The 24,494-nt window shown below is 47.4% G+C and overlaps 1 protein-coding gene across 1 annotated transcript; it reads left to right on the top strand.

Annotated features, from left to right (window-relative positions):
• Window positions 1-12,819: 12,819 nt before the first annotated feature.
• ECRG4 (ECRG4 augurin precursor) lies at window positions 12,820-24,307 on the top strand. The gene is made up of 4 exons (XM_045445545.1): window positions 12,820-13,219; window positions 17,781-17,828; window positions 19,826-19,983; window positions 23,929-24,307. Exons 1-4 carry the CDS (start codon window positions 13,141-13,143, stop codon window positions 24,076-24,078), a joined length of 435 nt encoding a protein of 144 aa, XP_045301501.1. The 5' UTR covers window positions 12,820-13,140; the 3' UTR covers window positions 24,079-24,307.
• Window positions 24,308-24,494: the final 187 nt, after the last annotated feature.

Below are 24,494 nucleotides of genomic sequence, written 5' to 3'. Positions count from 1 at the left end.
CTCAGACAGGCAACAGCCTGAGAGCATCCCTTGTGGGGCTGGTTGCTGAAGACTTTGCATGTGAGTCTGGGAGCCCTGTGCCTCGGGCGTCAGCAGGAAGCCAGGCTGCGTTTGTGGCTTGACTTGCTGTGTGACTCTTGTATTTCACTCTGTTCCTTTGGTGTGAAGTTCTCATGGCTTTGCATTAAACGACACATCATCACAAAAGATAATTTTATTTATTTTATTTTTTTAAATGTTTACTTATTTTGAAGACAGAGAGAGACAGGGCGTGAGCAGGGGAGGGGCAGAGAGAGGGAGACACTGAATCTGAAGCAGGCTCCAGGCTCTGAGCTGTTAGCACAGAGCCCGATGCAGGGCTCAAACTCACACACTGTGAGATAATGACCTGAGCTGAAGTTGGACACTCAACCGACTGAGCCACCCAGACCCCCCCAAAAAAGAATTTTAAATTATAGTAAGATTGCTACCAAGGTCATGTGTCGCTCTCATGCCGAAACTGACCCTGTCCTGAAAACTGCCTGTTACATGTGTTGTATAGTTTCGCACATTTAACAACTACTGCCATCAGCACAGAGACATGGACTTCTGCATTTGGCCAGAAGGTGCCACATGAGGCCTTCCCTGATGTGCCCCCACTCCCGCCCCCCTCTGTGTCCCTCCACATAACCCATCCTTCCTGCATGAAGCAGGCACGATCCCTCCCATTGTTTTTCCATCCTCCTGGCTGAATTGTGCTTCCTTCGTGCACAGGTCTTGTCAAGTCCCCTGTGGCCTCTCCTTCCTTCTCATTGTCTGTGTGTCCTTCCCAGGGCTCTGCCCTGCAGGTATCACTTGGGGGACTGGAGCTGGGGCATTGCTGAGTTCTGCGGTGGCTCTCGGATTAGCAGAGGGGGTTGTTTGGGCTCCCCGTGACCGCTTAACAAACCACCCAGACTCAGTGATGGCACCAATGGAAACTCACGATTACTTCCCACAATGGCCGTGGCCATGGCTCTGTTGCTGGTCTCCCTTGGACTCATTCGCAGGGCTTCATTCGGCAGGGTGCGCAGCGGGGGCAGAAACAGCCGCAACACTTCCATCCTCATGGGCTCCCTCTGGTAGGGCCCCAGGCCTCTTGAGTGGTGGCTGGCTTCCCAGAGAGAAGAAAGGGAAGCTGCCAATTCCCTTAAGATCTGGGCTAGGAGGCCTCCCACCATCACTTGCACTGGGTCCTGCTGATACGGATTGGCAAACCTTTTCTGTAATGGACCAGCTAGTGAGTATTTCAGTTTTGAGGGCCATATGGTCTCTCTCAGAATGACTCGACTCTGCCAATGTGGTGTGAAAGCAGCCAGAGACAACTCATGAATGAAAGAGCCCAGCTGTGTTCCAATAAAACTTTATTTACAGAAAAGAGCGGCAGGCTGGATTCGACCTGAGGGCTGATCCCTGCTATGGGTCACAGCAGTCCCAAGCCTGGCCCAATTTAAGGGGAGGAATGGCACACGCATAAAGGAAGGGACAAACCACCTCAGAGACAAGCCGCACAGCACGAGGCCCAGGGTCCCACTGGCCAGCTGGGGAAAGGCAAGGAGGTCGGTGAAACCCACCATGACGGGGAGGGATGAGCACGTGTGCTCATGAAGACAGTGTTGGGAAGGAGGAACAGCTGGCTTTCTGGCCTCCTCAGTAGCTTAGCCCCGATGGAAGGCAAGGGCACCACCACAAAGCCAGCATATGCAGAGGCAGCTTCCTCCAGGGGAGCAGGGGCTGTGGCCTTCCCCAGCTTGTCACACTCAGAAATCCCACAGAAGATGAGTTCACCTGCCCACAGTGTTCTGCTGGCAACAATGGCATCCCTTTTCTTCTAAAGCAATAAAAACCAAGAAGACCAAAACTCATGTATTCCATTTATGAACTTATGTCAATATTGCTAATATTAGAACTAATCCTATTGAAGGAGAAGACGGTGGAAAGGAGCAGAAAATGAGGGAGGGGGAAGGCGACCTGCTGTGGCCACTCAGGGCAGGAGCAGGGGCGTGTGGAGAAGCTTCTGGTGAAGAGGGACATGGAAGATGGTGAGCCCTTGAAATACAAAGTATGTTATGCTTATCTTTCTGTCCAAGGCTTGTGGTGAACTAGACAGCACTGAAGCAATAGGGTTTGGTTCTATGAACCATAGTTGTCAACTAGAGAAGGGAAGTTAGTGGTTGGGAATGGAACGTTCATAGAGGGTGGAGACGGGTCCTCCCTGGGAGACACAGGGACTCTGTGAATAGGGCTTTTGGTTCAGTCTGACAACAACCCTGGAGCGAAAGCAGTGACCTCCTGGAGGCAGTGCCCAGTAATCCTCAGAGGAAAATGCCAGGATGTCAGCTGAGAATGCTGCAGAGAATGGAAAAAAGGGAGTCATCCTGACCAGCAGCATAAACATGGCCTCGTGCTGGTCAGCAAGGCAACTGATGCAGAGGAAGAGAGTGTCTGATGTCAATGACAGAGCTGAGAAGAGTCTGCTGGGCTCATGGGTTGGGTGTGGGGGAGAAGCTTCCCCCCCAGAAAGCCCTGATACAGAAGAAAAGAATGGACAGCACCCCAATGAGGGAAGAACTTTCTAATGACTTCAGTTTCTAAAATGGAAATGGCTTCTCTATGGAGTGGTGAGTCCCTACTATGTGACATATTCACAGAGAGGAGAGCCGGGCAGCCTGCTGCCCTGAGCGGGCTTCACGACATGGCCTACGAGAGCCCATTAAGCCCACTCACTTTCCTTCCAGGAGTTGATGTGCTTTTCTGAGAAATGGCCTCACTCTAAACTGTAAGCCCCTTAAAGACAGGGAGCCACTGGCTTTTTGTGTTCCTATCGCCAACACACTTTGCTATTCCCTATTTCCGTTTGATGAATGAACAGATGGCCTCACACACCCTCAGTATCACTATGGAGGTTAAAAAATGGAGCTAAACACACACTCCCATATGGCCCAGCAGCCATTGGCTGCCAGGGATTTACCCAAGAGAAATGAAAACGTTTCCACACAAAGAAGTGTACGTGAATGTTCATGGCAGCTTTATTCTAATGGCCCCCCAAAATGGGAACAACACAAATATTTATCTACTGGTGAAGCAATAAATATATAAATTGTGTCATATCCACACAGTGGAATCCTCGTGAAAGGCATCAATAAAAAGGAACACCACCGATGCATGCAACATGGATGAATTAAAAAACAGCATGCTAAGTGAGAGGAGCCAGACACAGAGTGAGCACCGTATGGTTCCCTTTATGTGAATTCTAGAAAAGGCAAATCCGCAGTGGTAGAAAGTAGGTCAGTGGTTGCCAGAGGCCAGAGAGTGGGAGAAGGGAATGACTGCAAATGGGCACGAGGGAACGCTTTTTGGGTGCTGGAATATTCTGTCATGGTTAGCTGGTGGTTACGCAACCGTGTCCATTTGTCAAAACTCTTTGAATTATACACTTTAACTATGTGCACTTAGCTTATTGTACTTCAGCGATACCTCAAGAAAGTCATTAGGGAATGTGGATGTTCTTAGACTTGGTTTTCAGGGTTGGGGACAGTTGGGAAAAAAGTAGGAAAGTTCTATTTAAGTAACTCGGCAGGTTGAACAATAGAGAGTGGGGCTCCGATAAATTCTCTACTGCTTGGGCCCCAGGGCTGTGTTTCTGGTGATTGGTGCCCAGGGCCTATCAGGGCAGAGAGAAGGATAACAGCGCTCCCCCACTTAGTTGCAGTGGCCATCGTGTGGCTGTGCCCTGTGACTGTTGTCGCCTCTGCTGCCAGGACCCTCAAAGGAGAGACAGGACTAATGGAAAGGGCCGCTGGGAATCACCTCTATGACAAACCCCTTCACTCCTAGACCTGGAGCCTCTCCAGCTACTCCACCCCTTCCTGCCCCACCAGGCGGCTCTCCAAGGATGAGGTTCACTCGCTAGGCAGTAAACAGTGAGTCAGGAGTACATATTCAAAGTCTGGAGGGTCTGACAAATGCAATATGAAAAGGACTTAAAAATATACCCCCCCCCCCAACACACATACATAGGGGGGAAAAGAGAGAGTAAATACTAAGGCTCACAAAGCAAATACCTGAACTCTTTCAAACTCATATGTATGCTAAGACGATACAAACATCAAAGGGAAAAGGAAATTTCCTGTGTAAATATCTTGGGTGAGACAAGCTTCTTGAGCAGACTCTTAAGATGAAGAGGCATGTTTGGCAGAGAGGAAGGACCTCACCTCGGAACCAAGGGTTTGAAATAATGAACTCCTGAACGAAAGAAAAGGCGGTGGGGAGAGAAAGAAAGAATGAACTCCATGTGACGGTGCTTTATAGACTTTCAATCACTCCTATAAGCCTTTATCACTCTTGTTTCTAGTAAGACACGTGTTGATTGTTTGGGTTCTGAGAGCTTTCAAACGGCTAGCAAAATGCAAGTCGGTCTGCTGTTCCTGTCACATTAGTGTTTACGTGCTGTTTCCCTGACTAGACCACCCGCCCCCTGAGGACAGACTGGGCCTCACACTCTCCAGCACATAGCACCCAGCACTCTGGGCCATCCCAGGATGCAAACGGATCAGAGAAATGGAAGAGTGCGGATTGAGTCAGGAAACTTGTGACACTGGTGAGAACGACCAATGGCCCTTCCTCGGCGTCCTTATCTGTAAAAGGGAGGTTCTGTTCCTGCCACCCTGCATCTGCTGCAAAGGACCAACATGGAAGTCATCAAGTGGCATTTAAACTCGAGGCTTTGAGGGGCGCCTGGGTGGCTCAGTCAGTTAAGCGTCCAACTTTAGCTCAGGTCATGATCTCATGGTTCCTGAGTTCGAGCCCCGCATCGGGCTCCGTGCTGACAGCTCGGAGTCTGCAGCCTGCTTCGGATTCTCTGCTTCCCTCTCTCTCTCTCTCTCTCTCTGGCCCTACCCCTGCTCATGCTCTGTCTCTTTCTCTCTCAAAAATAAATAAATGTTAAAAAGAAAAAATTTAAACTAGAGGATTTGCATTACCTGGTCAGCCTGTTGTACCCATAGGTGCTGATGCTACTGGTGATGGATGATGTGCTCGGAAGGGGAGGTTGGCAGTGAGGCTTTCTCCCCTCAATGAATGGAGTCTTTTTTACTCTTAATACCATATCATAAATATTTTTATTTCACAGAGATCTTGGAGATACAGTGCCTTCACAGAAGCTACAAATCTCTCTGATGCTGACATGGGGGCTAATTTGAAGTACATTTTCTCTCTGGCTCTGCATTTACAAGGCTAGCTTAAAATTCTGCACTCAGTAATTAACAACATAAAGAGATAACAAAACGCAACACCACCGAAAAGAAAAGGAAATTAACAAGAGCAAAAATAATCAAGGAGTTCTGTGGACTGGATCGTGTGGGTGTTGCGTGTACTTACCCGTTGGAGCTCTAATCACTTGCCCCAAAGAGAGCTGAGTAGGGTTCTATCAGCGATGCTCCAAGATTTGCAGGAGCAACACCACGACATGATCCCTGTGCCACCACTTTGGGATTCAAGGTGCTTGTCAAAAGCTGAAGGCGCTGCTTTGAGTCATTTACAAAGGCAGAGATCACTCAGGCACTGATGGTGCCTGATGGTTCCTTTGGCCTCTGCCCTGTCTGTGCCTGATGGCGGCATGACCTTGCTGGTTCTGGGCTGACGAGAGCGCTGACTGGCACCATAGGGCCCGGTTCAGGCAGCGGGCCTCTGGGCTTGGTCCTGGTGCCCAGGGCTGCCATCCGTCAGCTCTGGAACTGCGAACACCTCCTATAAAACCCATACTTTGTGTCCAGTGTTTGACCTCACAGGTAGAAGGAATTTGGGAAATGTGTGCAGGTAGCTATGCTACCCTTCCACTATGCCAGCCTGGCCTGGGGCTTTGTGGTCTCCTTAGCTTTTGGAAGTTTTTGGTTAAAGTGCTGCGTATTCGAAGCATGAAGAGGTTGGAAACTGGCCTCATTCCACACATTAATCTGCTTTAATAACATCACCGATGGCACAGAGGTCACTTAGGGATACAAATGCCGTTTTCTCAAGGCTCTGGCTGTCCCCGGGGCCCCTAGCTGGGGATTTACAAACTCACCTGCACTAAGGACCATTCTGCCTGTGGAGTCCCAGGCACCTCTTCGGGAGCCCTGCTTACAGATTCAGGATCCCTGCTTACAGAGCTTTCAGTGAGCCAGAACTGTGCATAATAAGGACTTTGTGCTTCTCAATATTTTTTTAGATCAAAAGGAAACTTTCCCACTTTCCCTGCCTTTGGCTTCAGTTATTTGAAATGGCAAAAGGTATTAAAATTCCAACATGGAAATATGCTTAATAAACAGGAAAGGAGTTTTGAAGACCCACCACTGAGCCTGAAAGTTAACCCCGTGGTTGCCAGTACCCAGGTGGAGACAGCCTCTACGACTGGCACTTGACAGAGGTGTCTCAATGCAACGGCCCTTCCTTATTACTAGAACCGTGCGGCTGCCGTGAGCTTTTGTTACGTGTAATGTAAGTTTTTCTGATGTCAAACTTAAAAAACAGAAACGTATGAGATGATCCTGTTTATATACAACCTGTGTAACCTCCAATTTGCTTTTAGAAGGCACTATTTATTCATTCATCAAATATTTACTGAGTGTTCAATTTTAGGGGCAATAATAAAGAATGAGAACAAACAGACTGAGGAGCTCAAAATCTTCAAATCCAATGGAGAGAAGAAGAATAAAGTACACAAATAAATCCAGGGTGAAATGGGGAAACATTAAAGGGATACCAGGGTTATAGAAATTTGAAGGAAAATCTACTCCTGACCCAAAAGGAAGAAGGAGGAGAGCCCTCTTGGAGGATGTAGCATCTCAAGTTGACCTTGAATGCTGGGTGGCTATGGTGGGTTAGAAGGTCGACATTCTCCCATTGAGAAATGGCATCTTTGTCCCTCCCCCTGAAAATGGGTGAGTTCTGTGACTGTTTCGATCCATAGAATGTGGTGGCATAGATTCATGTCACTTTCTAAGCCAAGACTTTAAGATACTGGCTGCCCCGTCTTCTTGCCATTTGGAAAAATTGGTCTTGGAATACTCTCTCTGGGAGCCATGAGTCCCCATTTAGGAACCATCCTGAGATCCTCATATGCTGGAGAGACCAGGAAGCCACATGTAAGCACTTCAGGTGACAATCTCAGCTGAATTAACCTTTCCAGATAACCCCACTAAGGCACCAGACATGTGAGCATAGCTCTCTGGGGCTCTCCAGTGCACACCTTCTACCAGTGGAGCACAGTCAAGTGAGCTCCATCCAAAAGGCATGGAGCAGAAGAACTGCCCAGCTGAGCCCTTACAGTGACAGGTGAGCAGAAGAGTAGGGTTTTGATTAGCAGAGACGAGGGCCCGATGGCATCCCAGAGAATGGATATATTGTAGGCAAACCCACAAAGGTGTATTCAAAAATTTGAGTTTTGGGGAAATTGAAAACTTACAGGAAGTATAAGGAACAAAATAACTATTATACCTATTTAAAGGTTAAATAGAGAGTCTGAAGGTCATGTGTGAGTAGTCGAGAGAACTATATATTCTATAGTCAAGGGGATGCCACTAAGATTCTATGTTTTTTCAACTTTTGATTATGGGAATTTATAAATATACACAGAAAATAGTATAATGATCTTCTGTAGACATCACCACTGGGGCTCAAGCAATGTATAAGTGGTTTCTGAAGAGGAAAAGAATTATCAATATTGCCAGACATTTAAAAATTTTTTTTTCAATCTTTGTTTATTTTTGAGGTAGAGAGAGAGATAGTGAGCAGGGGAGGAACAGAGAAAGGAGACACAGAATCTTAGGCAGGCTCTGGGCTCTGAGCTGTCAGCACAGAGCTGATGTGGGGCTCAAACCCACAAACTACAAGATCATGACCTGAGCCAAAGTTGGATGCTTAACCAACTGAGCCACTCAAGTGCCCCAGTATTGCCAGACTTTTTTTCCTGAAATATTTTTAGGCAAATCCCATACATCATTTTACTCATAAATATTCCAGTGGGCAGTTCCAACAGTTAAGGGCTTTAAAAAGTAACTACAGGGGCAGCTGGGTGGCTTAGTCAGTTGAGCATCTGACTTTGGCTCACGTCATGATCTTGCAGTTCTCGAGTTCAAGCCCTGCATTGGGCTCTGTGCTGAGGGCTCAGAGCCTGGAGCCTGCTTCGGATTCTGTGTCAGCCTCTTTCTCTGCCCCTCCCCTGCCCGCCTCTGTCTCTTTCTCTCTCAAAAATAAACATTAAAAAAATGTTTTTAAGTAACTATAAAACCATTTCGTACTTAAAAAAAAGGAATGACCTTAATAAGAAACCCATTCTGTAATCAAATTTCTCCTATCAAATTTCTCATATTGTGTTCTTATTCTTGGTTTGTTTGACTCAGAGTCACGCTGGATCCCACACAGCATTCGGTTGATTTGTCTCTAAGGCCTCTTGCAACAAATGGCAGTTACATGTCAGATGCTGCCCTCTTTCCCATGCTGTTTCATCCTGTAGAATTCCCTAGTGTGCCTTAGGCTTCTGGCACCCCCACCAAGTGATGTCATTTAGCATGCTCTTCCAGACGCTTATTTCTTGTGAACTAGGAGAAAGAGAGAGAGGAAGATGATCACTGTGGCATTTGGAGATGGAGGACACAGCAGGGTTGTGTTTGAGGAGGTCAGTCTGAGGGCACCTGAGTGGCTGGGTCAGTTAAGCACCCAACTCTTGATTTCGGCTCACGTCATGATCTCACGGTTAATGAGACTGAGCCCTGCATCAGGCTCCACGCTGACAGTGCAGAGCCTGCTTGGGATTCTCTCTCTCCGTCTCTCTCTTAAAAAAATAAAAATAAAAATAAAATAAAAAAGAGAAGGTCAGTCCGGTAATGTGTGATATGAGATGCGGGGTGGATCGGGACCCATCCATAATTAGGGTTCCTGGAACTCCTGGCCTCGGCTGCAGGGTGAGAACAGAGCACACAGAGACCTTGAGTGGAGAGGTCAAAGGGAAGTTCTGGTAAAGATAACCATTGCTTACATTTTTGAGGTGCTTACTACACACTGGGCTCTGTACATGTGACTTCCTGCTGTCAACATATAGATAATATTTCTTGAATTCTGCAGAACCAGAGAGGACACATGACTTAGGTACAAGGCTAGTACATAACACAGGAGGAACTAGAACCCAAAGCCTGCATTCTTAGCTGCTGTACCAAATGGCAAAAATTAAGCCCCTGGGGATGCTATGGTACATGGTGGGGGGCGGGGGGTGGGGGGAATGTGTACAGTGGGGCAGTGAGGCCAGACAAGGACTGAGGGAAGCAGGTGAGGTTTGGCAGAGATCCCAGTGAGCTGAGTGTCTCTGAATGCATGTGAACACTGCACACATCAGCATTCCCTAAGAGCCACTTCTTACCAAAGAAAGAAAGAAAGAAAGAAAAATATGCAGATTCTGGGCACCTGGGTGGCTCAGTTGGTTAAGCGTCCTACTCTTGATTTCAGCTCAGGTCATGACCTCACAATTCATGGGATGGAATCCCACAGGGGGCTCCGTGCTGATGGCATGGAGCCTTCTTGGGATTCTCGCTCTCCCTCTTTCTCTGTCCCTCCCCCGCTCATGCTCTCTCTCTCTCTCTCTCTCTCTTTCAAAATAAATAAACTGGGTCCCACCCAAGACTGACTAGATTAGAATTCTCAGGAGTCTGACCCAGAAACGTGCATTAACAGGCACCTTGGGGGTTTTAGACCTAGCTTGAGAAACAGCAGAATAAAGAATGGCACCAGCTGTAGCAGAGGGAGAAAGAGGAGCCATGCGCTTGGGATGACCAAGTTAAGTGAACAGGAAAAAAAAAAAGACTTTTCATAGTGCCTCATACGTAGCTGCTATTTCATACATACTTCTGAATAACCAGATGGAAAGGAACCTGATATCAAGAACTGACATACTGTCTCCAGCTGAGCACCTGAGTCCAGCAGCCCCCTAGAAAGAGTCCTTGGACAAATAGTCCAAACACTATTTGTGAAAAGGGCTCTTTACCTCGTAGGGAACATGAACACTCCCATCACACCTCGGAATCTCTTACTGAAGAAGCTGCCCCAACAGCCACTGGGGCCCAATCAAAGTTGACTTTCCTTCCCAGACCCCCCTCTACAGCTGAACTACTCTGTGTTTATATGAGAGAGACAAAAAAGTCTCACCTGGCAGGATTCAAGGCACCCTGGACCAGGCATGAATGAACATGAACAAAGGACTCTGTGGGGTCAGTAGCTGAGAGAGCTGTGTGCTGTTTTATCAGTGCTGATAAGACCTTACCACCAGAGTGGAGTTGGATAAGAATATTGGAGCCAAAGACATTTCCCTCTGGAGTGTGGTCGAGGCAAAGGATGCCCAGTGAACACTTTGAGACAAGAGAACAGAAATGAACTGAATCAAACTGGCACAGTCACGAATCTGAAACTTTTAATACCTCTTTTAGTAATTAGTATCTTCCTGTTGGTAACCATAAGTCTTTATTTTGAGGTTCCTTTCTTCCTTTCTTCCTTCCTTTCCTCCCTCCCTCTTTTCTTTCTTTCTTTCTTTCTTTCTTTCTTTCTTTCTTTCTTTCCTTTCAAAATGAAAATGAAATACCAATGAAATATTTTTCAAAGAAGATTGCCTCCAGGAACCTGGGTGGCTCAGTCAGATATGTGTCTGGATTTTGGTTTCGGCTCAGGTCATGATCTCATAGTTCATGAGTTCGAGCTCCTCACTGGGCTCTGGGCTGACAGTATGGAGTCTGCTTGGGATTCTTTCTCTCCCTCTCTTTCTCTGCCCCTTTCCCACTCTCTCTCTCTCTCTCAAAATAAATAAATTAACTAAAACAAAACAAAACAAAAACAAAGAGGATTGCTTCAAACCAAAGTATCATGGCATATTACTTATGGGGTGGGGATTGATAGGGAAGGGCCCCTGGAGGGTTGATAATGTTTATTGATCATGATGTCGTATATTTGATCTCCACACTTTTCTGTATTGTTGTATTTCCATTTTCCCTAAAGAGGCTGTCTCTATGATTGGCAGAGCTGGTGAAATCGGTCATAATTTGGGGTGTGTAATATCCCACTTATCTGGGAACTATAAAATCTTTTGGAAACCATTTTTGTTTCTCAAGTAAACACGATCATGTTTATCTGTGTGGTTAGAAGGTATACACCGAGCTTCAGCCTACTCTCCTGGCAATGTCTTCTTACCACAGCCCTCCCCGTGAAAGATGCTGCTGTTCCCTGGTCCCCCAGGACGTTGGCTGGAGCAGCCTGGAGGTGGCACCTGAGTGAGCTCACCTCCATCCCTTCCCCGGGGAAAGGAATCAGAAGAAGGAATCTTCTCACCGATGGCAATTATTTTAAAATACTTTTTTCTGTAGGATCCTTGATTTGCCCTACCAATTCTATATTAAAACAGTAATCAAGGTTGGGTGGTTTTTTTTTTTTTTTTTTAAATATAGGCTCATAAAAAATTAAGATTCAATATTCGCTGTGTCTTAAATGCTACCACTGTAAGAGCTGATTAAAGCAGACTTTTTTTTTTCCCGCTTAGGATCTCGGAATTAAGAAAAAAATAAAACCACTGCTCTGCATTTTCAGCTGAAAATGGGAAGGGATGGGTGAGGGAATGAATTGTAGGTCTGTATCCAAAAGACAGAAGAAGGAAACTGTCCAGAGATGTGACTGCTGTCCCTACTGGCTGCGGTAGCTCAGTTTTGATCAGACCCTAGTTAAGAGGAGAGAATTTAAATGTTATATTAGAAGCAAATTCCCTTGGAGATTTGGAATACAGGGGCACTGGGGGGGGGGGGATGATTTCCACAAGAAAGGAAAGATTACAATGAACATCTTTAACGTATGTTCTAAGCCAAACAGAACACTGGCTTTTTATTTCCTTTGGTTGTCTTCCTGATAGTAAATTTCTCGTCCCTGCGCAAAAGTAACTACATCACCTTTGTTGTTGCTTTTTTCATCCTCCTTTTCCCCTAAGGGCTGTGAGCATTTCCCTGCCCGCCTTTCAGGCTCGCTCTGGCACCTTGGGAAGCCGGGACAGCACAAGGTTTTGTGATTCTCTGACACACTTCATGCTTTTTCTTTCCTCTGCCGGCCACTATCTGCCTTCTCTAGCTCAAAATTAACGTACTTTTTCTCACTGCCTGCTGCGGAAATCCAACTGCGTTACATGGAGAGCGAATTCTATGGCGAGATAGTAGGCACTGACCAGGGAAAGGTATAAAAAGTGAGGAAGCAAGTAGAGAGGTAGTCCACGGAGGAGTTCAGAGCAGATCTTAGGTGGGAAGGGCCCCTGAAGGTAATTTCACATCATGGCCATTTTGTAAATGTAGGTGACCTGCTCGAAATCAGTTGCGACAACTTTGTTTTTGTTTTCCTTCCCCACTCGGTATTGCCTAGTATGTGTCCTCTGTGTTTGCACAGGCCTGGTACTGGGGGGGCACTTGTGGGGGTCGCTTCCGGGCCTCCCTTTAAGTCTTTCAAGCGCGCAGATTACAGGGCGCATAAAGGGACCCATTTGTCCTGAGAACACCTACCACGTTCACCAGGTTCCTGGTTTCTGAAAGGCTTTTCTATCAGAGAAGTTTGGGGGGCAAAGTTTTCCTGAACTGCAGTTCCGAACCCAGACTGTGGAATCTTTCAAAATATCACAAAACATAGCACCGCCAAAGGCATCTTTAAGCGCAGCGTCGAGGAATTAAGGAAATTCCAAAGGCCACTTTATAAGCTCAGGCAGGAGCCGGGCCCTGCGCCCTGGAGGGAGAGAGAAGGGGAGGAAGGGAAGTGTTCGCGCGGAGTGAAAAGGGGAAGAGCCAGCCGTCTCCCCCATCTTTTCCCCTGGCCCGGGCGGTTCTCGGTGGTCCCAGCATCGCGTCTCCCACTGGCCTGGGAGGCGCCTCTGTGGAGCGGTGGCCGGGGAGGGGGGCTCGGTGGCTCTCCGAGCGGCCGCTTGGCCCCTGTCCCGTTGGCACGGTGCCCGCCCGACAGGTCCCGCCCCGGCTGGAATGTAGGGAGCGCCCGCCAGCCTGCGCCCCTGTCCTTGTGCGCCCAGTCCTCTCGTGCGACGGCTCTCGGTGCGCGTCTCTCTCTTGCCCTCCCGCTGCAGCCATGGCCGCCTCCTCCGCGCGGCTCACTGTCCTGGCCATGACCGCGCTGGCGCTACTCCTGCTGCTGTGCCTGGGCCCAGGTATGTCGGCAGCGCCAGGGCGCCAGGGAGGGAGATGGGTGATGGGGTGAGGACCGAGGGACCGTGAGTCCCAGCAAGTGCCAAGGGGTAATAGGGTTTTGCTCTGGCAGAAGTGGGAGTGGCGCGCTTCGGCAGGCGGATAGAGTACCAGGGTCAAGGGCAGGTTTCGGACAAGGGTGGTCACCTTGGGAAAGAGTGAGGGCCAAGGTCCCATGGAGGGGCAAGAAGTGATTTGGCCCTAACTTAAGGGTCAGAGGGGTACTGGGAGCTTTAAGCAGTGAGGCCTTCTAGGACTGAGGGGAGCCAGAATGCATCATTATGGAGATGCCTTTCCAGGCAATTCCCTAAGGAGGGCGGGGGGCACGCTTGGAAACCCAGTGAAGTTCCAGGTCTGCAAAACTGCAGGCAGGCCTCACAACCCAGACAGGGAAAATGCTCTTAAAGGAGAAATGCTTAACCTTCTGTGCTTCAGGGAGCCCTCAGGGAATCAGTTGAAAATTCCAGGTTCCTTGCCTATAAAAGGAGCATGTTCATACATACCCCCCAAGATGAAGCAGGCATCTGAACCTTGGGAATCCACAGACCCCACCTTAGGGTTTTGTCCTGACAATACTACCTTCCACTTGAGGATCCTTTATGCGTCACTAGGGACCTCGAGCATGCGTGAGCCCTTTTGACACTCACATGTCTGCGAGGCATATTGTGATCCCAGATTTGCTCAGGGTACTGGGGCTGGAAGGCATGAAGTGCTGGCCCAAGACCCTGAGATGGGTGCTCTTCCCACCACAGAGTGGCTGGGCCCTGGCTAATGACAATGGAAGACCCTTGATGGCTCAGCTTCTGTGCTTTGCTTTTTCAGAACAGGTGTGGAAAACCAAACTCCTGGTTGGGGGGAGGGGGGGAGGGGGGGGAGGGGCGGGAGGAGGAAGCCTGCTGCAGGAGCCCTGAGGTCAGACAGAGCCCCTGGTCGCCAGAACAGCAGGGGACCTGTTCAAGTCAGGAGAACTGCTTCTAAGTTACAACCACAGGGGAGGCTCATCAATAATTTCTCATTACATGACTGATCCGCCCCGCCTCCTCTGTGCCTTCCATTTTCAGAAGCACATCTGAATAAAGCAAGTGAGCACCTGCTATAAACCTTCCCTCTTCAGACCTGTATTTTATTTCATTCATACCAAGAACGTAGTGAAAAGTGTCAGTTAAAATATTATCATCATTGAGCTGGAATGTGAAAGTTTTCATGACATAAAATGAAAATCCTCACATACGTCAAGTCCCCAAGGTGGCTCCTTATGACACCCGAAAACGTTAAATGGAGAAAATGATCATTGCTCCTTCTTGAACAATTTATTAATAGTTAGCACCTTCAAAGGGACATCCTGCAATTCTGCATCTGCTGGAAGATCTAATGTCAGGCTGAATAAATTCAGGAGTGCCTATTATCACCATCTAGATACAGTGACTGATGATGTAGGAGTAAAAAAAAAAATTTCATACTATTGGAAAAAATTCACAGCTATTCGGTTATTCTTTATTTTTTTCTTCAAACAAATTTAATGTGGTGTCCAATTATATGTATTAATATTTGTAGTTCAGGGTGTAGTAATTGGCACAGTAGCAACTATTAATAATTCATAATTTAGGATTTTTCCATGCCTTTCTGTTGTAGAGCTGAGGTCTGGTGAGGCTCTCATTTCTGGAACAGTAGTGACACACATTTGTTGCAAGAAATCGCAGCAGCAGGGCAGATGGCAACATCCAATGTCTATTTCAACATCAGGCCACATTTCACTCATTTTCTGTCAAGTGCTTTTACAGAAGGCAAACAGATGGAGGGGCGATACTTAACTCTGTGTGTGCCATGCTGTTGTTAGAGATGGACGAATGTTATGATATTAATGAATGCTAACAATGGTGCCAAGAAACATACCTGTGTGCTTTGGCAAATGTGTTCATAGATTTCTTTATTGACTGTTAAGGTTGGATGATTCTTAGGGTATAGCCTTTAAAAGTAGCCCCATTCCAATCTAATTAAATAATCCCCTCTATAGGAGCACCGTCAAGTGCTCGTCTCTGCTTATTTACTCTTGATGGGGAACTTCTAGGGGGCGACTCATCCCATCTCTGGGGGGCTGCCTAGGTATTGGAAACTTTATGCCTTAATCTGTGTCCCACAGGTGTTTCTGGAAATCACTTGCTGACTCCTTTTCTCAAATCATATTCCACTGTATCAGTTAACATACCATATTAAATGTACACATTATAGGGGTGCCTGGGTGGCTCAGTTGGTTGAGCGTCCGACTTCAGCTCAGGTCATGATCTCGCAGTCCATGAGTTCAAACCCTGCGTTGGGCTCTGTGCTGAGAGCTCAGAGCCTGGAGCCTGCTTCGGATTCTGTGTCTCCCTCTCTCTCTGCCCCTCCCCGGCTCATGCTCTGTCTCTCAAAAATGGTAAATAAACGTTAAAGAAAGTTATTAAATGCACACATTTAATCTGTAGCCAAATTAAATATCTGTAGCTAAATCATTTGAAGGTTTGGGAAAATTTTCAGGGTTTGTATGTTTTTAGTGAAAGTTACCAGTAAGTCTTTATTCAGTAATGCAATGAATTTTTTTAATTTCTTTATTTATTTTGAGAGAGATAGAGGGAGCACACAGGGAGGGGCAGAGAGAGAAAACCAAGAAGCCTCCCTGCTGTTAGCGCAGAGAGTGATATGGGGCTCAAACCCACGAAACGTGAGATCATGACCTGAGCCAAAATCAAGAGTCGGTTGCTTAACTGACGGAACCAGACAGGTGCTCCTAGCAGTGCAATTAATTTTTATTTTTAATCCCTGTGCCCAATTTTGGAGTTGAGAGGATTGTTGGTGATAAATGTATGATGTAAAAAAAAAATTCCCTGGTTCCTAGAGATTCTTCCCAACCATGCTCCCTGGCTGGCATACCTATTCTAAGGGCACTTGGGTAGCACTTAAATTCAGATGCCTACAGAGGGCTAGCTGACAGGTGAAATGGCTCTTTATGGCCATGGGGTGGGCTGAGTGACTTGGGCCCAGAGATGTTCCAATTCAAATTTTGCAAACACTGCGTGCACTCATAAAACACGTCTGCAGGAAAAGCTCAGCTGTGGGCAGCCAATTGGTCACGGATGTGTTTTCTCCGCCCCCCCCCCCCCCCGCCGCCCCGATTACATAGTAAATACTTTAAGCAGGGGTTCTTAGTCTTATTTGGGTCCCAGACACTTTGGAGAGTCTGGTAAAAGACATCACTCCTATTCCCAGAAAACCGTACCTTCGCAGATGCAAACACGGGCCTTGGGGCCTGTCCATGGATGGGGCGGTTAAGGGCCTGCCTAGAAAGGTGGACATCACCACCTTCATCCTGGGGCCAGATCAGCTCCTTACACCTGAACATGCTATGTTCTGTTCACTACTTCTGAGGCTGGGTTTTTCTTCCAGGGGCTTTGGATATCCCTTCCAGGGACAAGCCTCATACCTACATGTAGCACTCAAAGATCAGAGATGTCTACGGGTCCTCACACCTGCTCACCAAGCAGAGGAGGGTGTCCTACCAGACCAGTCATGTGATTTTCTGTTAAAATGTTTAGGCTGGTTAGAAATACTTTTAGAACTGAATAAAAATGTCAGAAAATGGTATAGATAATGCCTAATTGGAAGAGGGTCCAGGCAACCTTACAAAACTGGGCTGGATTAAAAAAAGTTTTTTGTTTAATGTTTATCTTTGAGAGAGAGAGACATAGAGTGTGAGCGGATGAGGCTCAGAGGGAGATATAGAATCTGAAGCAGGCTCCGGGCTCTGAGCTGTCAGTACAGAGCCTGACTCGGGGCTCGAACCCACGAACCGTGAGATCATGACCTGAGCCAATGTCAGACACTTAACTGACTGAGCCATGCAGGTGCCCCTGGACTGGATGTTTAAAGAGCTAAAGTGCCTTCCTCGGCTTATGACAGTGAAACTTCATGGTGCTTGCCCGCCTTTGTCCTCACACGGCTGCCTTCTTTGTACCCCCTCCCCCTCCTCCAAAGATTCCAGCCATTGGACTTTAGGTTCCATCCATCCGACATGATATCACCTCCTTCACAGTTAACTGAGATCCTTGATTACATCTGCAAAATGCCCTATTTCCAAATAAGTAAACATTCAGTAGTTCTGGGTGGATATGAATTGGAGGGTGGGAGGCATTATTCCATTTACCATACCATGAAAAGGGAAAGTCTGCAGAAAGGTACATATGACAGACAACCGGCCCTCATAATAAGACGCAAGGAGCTTGAAAGAACGATGTCACTTCTCCTAGGGAATATCTCAAATCGTTATGCCCTGGGTCAGCCATGGTCATTGTCACCAGTTTGAGCCATGAGTAGCCTGAATTGTTTTTCCTTCATGACAGGGAAGGCAGCAAACATCAAATACTGTGATACCTCCAAGTTGCCAAGACAAGATAGGGGCACGCGGTGCTTTATTCCAACTCAGATTTTTGCACTTGAGAATGTAAAGGGTAGAGTGCAACTCTGACATGATTTCTGTTTTCATTCCATTAGGTGGCGTAAGTGGGAATAAACTCAAGCTGATGCTTCAAAAGCAGGAAGGTAAGTATACCCCCCATGGATAATGGCTGCCTTCTTAATGGGGCGCAGTGAAAGGCAATGTTGAGTGTGCTCACTGGGGTCTTGTATTTGGAAAATCAGAAGTGTTTACTCCTTAAAAGGTTGGCAGATCTGAAGGTCTTACTGTGTGTGTGTGTGTGTGTGTGTGTGGTATTTCATTGGATAAATATTATTGCCAGTAAATGTTTGAAAATTATTTTTCTGAAAGCTGTCGGTGTGGACTCAAAGATAAAAGAAACAGTGCTACTGTGTTAATTGAATGCTATTTATTTTAGAACCATGATACCCTGTAGATCACGTATCTAAATTTAGAGCATATCCTTTAGAGCACATAAAACCTCCATTGGTGGAATAGACACAGAATGGTACTGTTGTAGTATTCTATATGCAATCAGCCCCCGGGGGCAGGGTTGAACAGAAAAACTGTTTGTCACTAACACCTGTTGTGAAAAATACTCCTCCAAGGAATGTGATAGATGGCCCCAAAATGTCGAACCACAACAGGTTGGGAGCCATACAATAGGAGTTCCAGGCCCACCATAATCAGGTAGATCAGTTGGACCAATCATGTGGTCTTACGAAGGCCATCTTCCCTTGGAACTGTCATCTTTGCCTGTAAAATGAAGAATTTGTACATCTCTTAGAAATTTAGAAGTGTGACATTTCTGATGCCAACCTTTAATCCTTTATATTCCTTCCCCGCCCCAACTCTGCCCCAGTTAACGGGAGAGTCTGGCAGGCTGAAGCCTGCTCCCTGACAATGTGGGGCTCCCTGGTGCTATTCATATGCTTCCCAGTGAGCCCCCCAGAGATCCCCTGGATGCTGAGCCCTGGGGGTTCCCCTCAGGGGCAGGGGGCTTCTGAAGGGGCTCCCAGCATCTTCCCCAGCATTTCTAGCTGCTCGTGAGGCCCTGGCCCATCCCCGATCTCTGTGCTGGGCAGCCCGCTCCTCCAGGACACCTGGGGTGACGGAAGCTCTTGAAAGGCCACCCTGTCAGAGGTGGGAGCAAGCAGACCACTAAGATAATCACGAGTCCTGATGTACATCCTCAGCTTTTATTCAAGTCAAACCTAGAAACACATATTGAGCACCTGCTGTGTACAAAAGGGTGCAACAGGCCCTGAAGGAAACAGGGATGAGCAGGAAGTGAGGAAACAAATCCACTGATACTTATCCATGTGACCAAAGAACACATAGAACACTTCACTCCCATTATCCTGTGCAGCCTTCGTAACACCACCAAGATGGGGACCGTCAGCCCGGTTTTGTAGATGAGGGGACAGACAGCAGGGGAAGACCCAGTAGCAGAACTGTGTCCCCTGAGCACGTCCTGCAGAAGGGGAGCCTTTTGAACCGTTGAGACCACATTGGGAAGATGTTGGGAGAAGCCACATGCTAAAGCAAGGGCCAGTACCTTTCAAGACTCCGTTGAACCTTCGATGATCCATGAGGCCCGCAGATGGTGGCCCCAGGTGGCCCTGTGTGCTCCAGCTCTCCGGGGTGAGAGCATGCCATGGTGCCAGGCTGGGCCACTCCGAGCTCATTGTTCTAGTTCTTTTTCCTTCCTGGTCACCTAATCAGGCACAGCGCTCTCTTGTTTGCATGTGCAAGGAATGTACACCTTTATGGCCCTAGACATCTACTTGTTTCTTAAATGCCTAAGGGGTGGGCCACCAGCCCCTCCAAGCGGCCTGGGGTCTAGGCCCGGTGAGTGGTTGCAGAGAATGGGCTGCATTTCTTCTCTCCCCTGTGCGCCTTTATGTGACTGCACCCAAATGGAGAGCTTACTACCAAGGGGTGTGGAGACAGATGACGGGCAGCTGTATTTCATCACATGTGATGTAAGAATGCAGTTGAAAGTCAAAACCATCTAATGCGGGGTGGGCTTGGGGTGTGGGATGTTCGTTAGCGATTCACCCACGCTAAGAAGAGAAATCAATCTTTGTACTTTGGGGGGGGTGGGGTATTGATATTTCAGCACCTGCTTCACCTAAGACGAAAGTGGCGGTGGACGAGAACAAGGCCAAAGAATTCTTAAACAACCTGAAGCGCCAGAAACGGCAGCTGTGGGACCGGACTCGGCCAGAGGTCCAGCAGTGGTACCAGCAGTTCCTCTACATGGGTTTCGATGAGGCGGTGGGTATTCCCGCCCCCTGGAGGACTGGCTCCCTGCAGAGCAGCACCATGGGGACAGATGCTTGGCTTGGGCAAATGGCACAGAAAAGTAGTCTTCATAGTTCACTCCAAAAAGTAGGAGACCCCATTATCTGTCAAGTGCTACCCAGGCATTGGATAACATTACCATTGAGATGTAGGGACATCAGCTAGAATTTTCCATCACACTACGCCCAAAAGGGAGTCTCTCCCAACATGGTTGGGAAGCGGGGTTCCAGAGAAGCCACTGCCCAAAATGGCTGGGACCTAAATTCATCCAGAATTCGATTTCACTTATCTGTACAGTTTTGCCCGGGAGGTGTTTTGTTTTTTTTTTTTTTAATTTTTTTTTTTTAACATTTATTTACTTTTGAGAGACCCAGCACAAGCAGGGGAGGGGCAGAGAGAGAGGAAGACAGACTCTGAAGCAGGCTCCAGGCTCTGAGCTGTCAGCACAGAGCCTAACGCAGGGCTCAAACCCATAAGCCATGAGATCGTGATCCAAACAGAAATCGGATGCTTAACTGACTGAGGCACTCAAGTGTTTTTGAGTGCCTGGGTGTTTTTAAGATAATTTACAACCTCCCCAAAACATTTGCAGCTTTACCTCCAAAAAATATCAGAGACAACAAGATTGATGCAAAGACCCATGAGGATAATGGAAAGAGATGAAAAGTAACTTTTTATTGTATTTTTTATTTTTTAATGTTTATTTATATTTGAGAGAGAGAAAGAGAGAGAGAGCACAAGAGGGGGAGGAGCAGAGAGAGAAGGAAACAGAATCTGAAGGAGACCCCGGGCTCTGAGCTGTCAGTGCAGAGCCAGACAGGGGGCTCAAACTCACAAACTATGAGATCATGACCTGAGCCAAAGGTGGACACTTAACCGACTGAACCACTCAGGCACCCCAAAAGTGAGTTTTAAAAAAATGTCTATTTATTTTGGGGACGAAAGCATGAGGAGGGGAGGGGCACAGAGAGGGAGAGAGAGAAAGAATCCCTAGCAGGTTCCATGCTCAGCCCAGCTGGGGGCTGGATCCCATGACCGTGAGATCACGACCTGAGCCTAAATCAAGACTCGGACACTTAACCACCCAGGGGCCCCTGAAAAGTGGCTGTTAAAGAGAGGTGGTCTTTGCATGTGCTTTCAGGGAAATTTGGCAATGCATTTGCAGGAAAAGATGGCTCCGTTCCTGCGTCCAGGAGGTAGGTAGGTGAGTGGATGTATTCACGAAATCCAAGGAAAAGAATGTTGACAATCAGAGACTCCCAGCAGGAAACAGGTACAGGTGAGGTGGCAAGGGAGTTAAGGTCACGGGTTCCACTGAAGCAAGTGTCCAGAGTGACCAGCACGGCAGTGCCAGCAGGAGCGCTGGACTGGAGGCTCTGCGGCGACATCGAGAACACTCGCCCTGCCCCCCAGCGGAAAGCGTGCCCGGAAAGATGAAGGGTGACATCTCCAAGCCGGGGGAGCTGGAAGGGCTTTTCCAAATGGACCCAAGATTTGTACTGTGCACAGAGGGTGTATGTATACAAAGCACCACAAATTGATGAAAAAAAAATGAAACTCTTTAGAAGCCTTATTTTTAAAGGTTTCTTAAAAGGCAGCCATGTAACTGTATTACAATGTCCTTTCCATTCATGTGTGTGTATATATATATATATATATATATATATATATATGTATGTATATGTCCTCCGTGTGCAAAAGGCTGAACACATACACCCAGACTCTGTGCCAGGCAGGGGTCTAAGCACTTAATATGAATGAACTTGCTTACAGTCGCAACAACCCAAAAGACAGGTACTGTTACTTGCGTCCTTGTGTTTGGTTTGTTCCTTCCTTGGTATTCCATTTTCCAGTGGAGTTACTGGGGCTGAAGGCAGAATTAGGTAAGGGTCTGTAAGGACTGTCAAAGTGCACATTCCCGTGAGTCACGTGGGAGAGCACCAGTCTACCCGCATCTTCAGCAACACCTGGAATTCTCACTGAAAATTTAAAAAAAAAAAAGAAGTACTTATTTGAACATGAAAATGGCATGCCAGTTGTAGTAACTTGCATTTCTTTGCTGCAGTCCATGAAAAAGGCTACTAAGAATTTAACGTGGAGAGGGGCGCCTTGGTGGCTCAGTTGGTTGAGCGTCTGACTTCGGCTCAGGTCATGATCTCACAGTTCGTGAGTTCAAGCCCCACGTCGGGCTCTGTGCTGACAGCTCAGAGTCTGGAGCCTGCTTCGGATTCTGTGTCTCCCTGTCTCTCTGCCCCTCCCCTGCTCGTCCTCTGTCTCTCTCTCAAAAATAACAAATATTAAAAAAAGTTAAAAAAAAAAAGAGTTTAACATGGAGAAATGGCTAAAATAATGATTGATGACAGAACCAGAATAAGGGTGAGGATCCATAAGATTATAACTAGCCACAGAAAAGACTGGAAGGCAATAATGTCAAAATGTCAGCTGTGCTTGTCTTTGGCAATGGAGTTGTAATCCCCCTTTTTCTCTGCCCCACTCCCACATACCCATTTGTAAATATGAGTGTGCGTTATTCCTGTATTCATAAAATATTTTTTTTTTTACTTTCTTGAAAACATCTTTTAAGCCAAAACCTTAAACAAGATTATAAAAAGGGAAAAACTGGGGAACAAGATTATTACACTATGGGAAAAGCTGTAGTATTGTAGGGAAAGCAAATGTTCTCATTTTCACACCAGAGCCCCCGGGGCTCAGCAAACAGAGGGGTGGAGTGGTGCCCATCTGCGTGGCACAGGCTGACCCAACGCTCACCCCAGCGGGTGGCCACAGAGAACACCATCGTGGCCGAGGCCGGGCCTTCCAGCCTCAGGAGCGCTCAGATACGCATGTTCATTGGCAGTCTTATGGAATAGATGCCTGCAACCCAGCCACCGGAAAATTCCATCCATGAGGTGCAAAAGGATGCCTGAGAACTTGCACTTTATAGCATCCCTAGAGGTGGGATGCACTGGCCACACTTTGAGAAAAATTGGACCCAAACTTCTGGATAGCCTGCAACCTCCTTAGGTCAGCCTTCCCTTGTCCCTGCCTTTTCGATCTCACACCAAGTATCTCTCTGAGTCGTCACCATCCACACCTGTGAGCTTGCATCTACATTCACCTTGTACCTTCGTGACCAACAAAGAATCTCTCTTTCCTCTAAGAGAGGCAATGGTGTCAAAGACCAGCTACCCCAGTTATAAACCTTAAAGTTGTTCTACGCTTCTCAATCACTTCAGTTCTTCTTCCCCTTCTTCCTGCTAATTGCAGCTGCCTATTTTCATGTGTGTCTCAGTAACTGTAGGCTTCGTGAAGGCAGGGAATCTGTCCCAACTTGCTTTGGGTGGCCCTCCGGTGCCGCGCATAGGGCTAACAGGCTGCGCCCAGTTAAGAAGTGTTCGTGGAACGAAGAAGGACAGCCGTGCAAGCTCTAACCTGCACCACGGGTATAAAACGGTCACCGTTGCTACTGCACACGGCTATCACATGCTCCGGTGGTGGTTGATTTAATTCACCAAGTGTCTACTCCGTGCACTCGAGTGGGCCAGGCGCAGGACAGGACAGGGAGAGGAGGCAGTGTCTGTAAGATGAGTACAATCAGATGTGCACAGTGCCCGCGGGTCAGGACAAGTTATTGCCGTCTTTGGGAGACGTCCATTTTATCTACTAGAAAAGAGAAAAATGTTTAAGTGTTGGGTACATTTAGAACTCACAGGATGGAGGTTTTCAAGGGCTTGGATCAGTACTCTTTAGCTGGCTGTACTCACCTCTGAGTACAGAGTACGATAATGAAGGGTGATTGTCAGTTGGAGCTGTTAATCATTGAAGAAAAGCCACTACGGAGAAAAGGCAGAGGGAAGATGTGGTCTAGGGGGAGTGGGTGTCCTTCAATCCGTTCTCTGTTGTGCTCTTTTTCTCCAGAAATTTGAAGATGACGTCACCTACTGGCTAAACAGAGGTCGGAATGGGGACGACTACTATGATTCCTACCAGCGTCACTATGACGAGGACTCTGCGATGAGCCCCTACGACTCCAGGCATGGACCCATCGGCAACTACCATGACTACTAACACCCCGTGCATGCGAACCGGCGCCGAAAGTGCCCCCCACCCCACCCCCTTCACTGCCTCGCACCACGTGGCTTCTGCTGGGCTTTATTCCAGCAGATCTTTTCTACCCCCTTTCTGCGACCAGGAAGGGTGAATTAAAACAAACAATATTAATGCTTTTTGATATTTCATGCAAGTACCTAACAATGCATTTCATTAAAAAATAGAAATAAAAGCATTTTGTTAAAAATGGAAGTCTCCGAATTCATTCGGGTGGATTTCAGTCCCTGGATTTTCCCTAAATTGAAGCCTCATCTGAGAGACAGCTCTCTGTTACCATCACCCTGCCAGGAATCCTCGCCACCACCGGGGCAGACCAGGCCACTGAGCAGGGCGGTCTTCCATTTGTTAACATTTCTGCCCACGCTAAACCCAAG

Source organism: Leopardus geoffroyi, chromosome A3, assembly GCF_018350155.1.
Source record: "Leopardus geoffroyi isolate Oge1 chromosome A3, O.geoffroyi_Oge1_pat1.0, whole genome shotgun sequence".
In the NCBI taxonomy this organism is placed as follows: domain Eukaryota; kingdom Metazoa; phylum Chordata; class Mammalia; order Carnivora; family Felidae; genus Leopardus; species Leopardus geoffroyi.
This window is presented reverse-complemented; position numbering and strand designations above follow the sequence as displayed.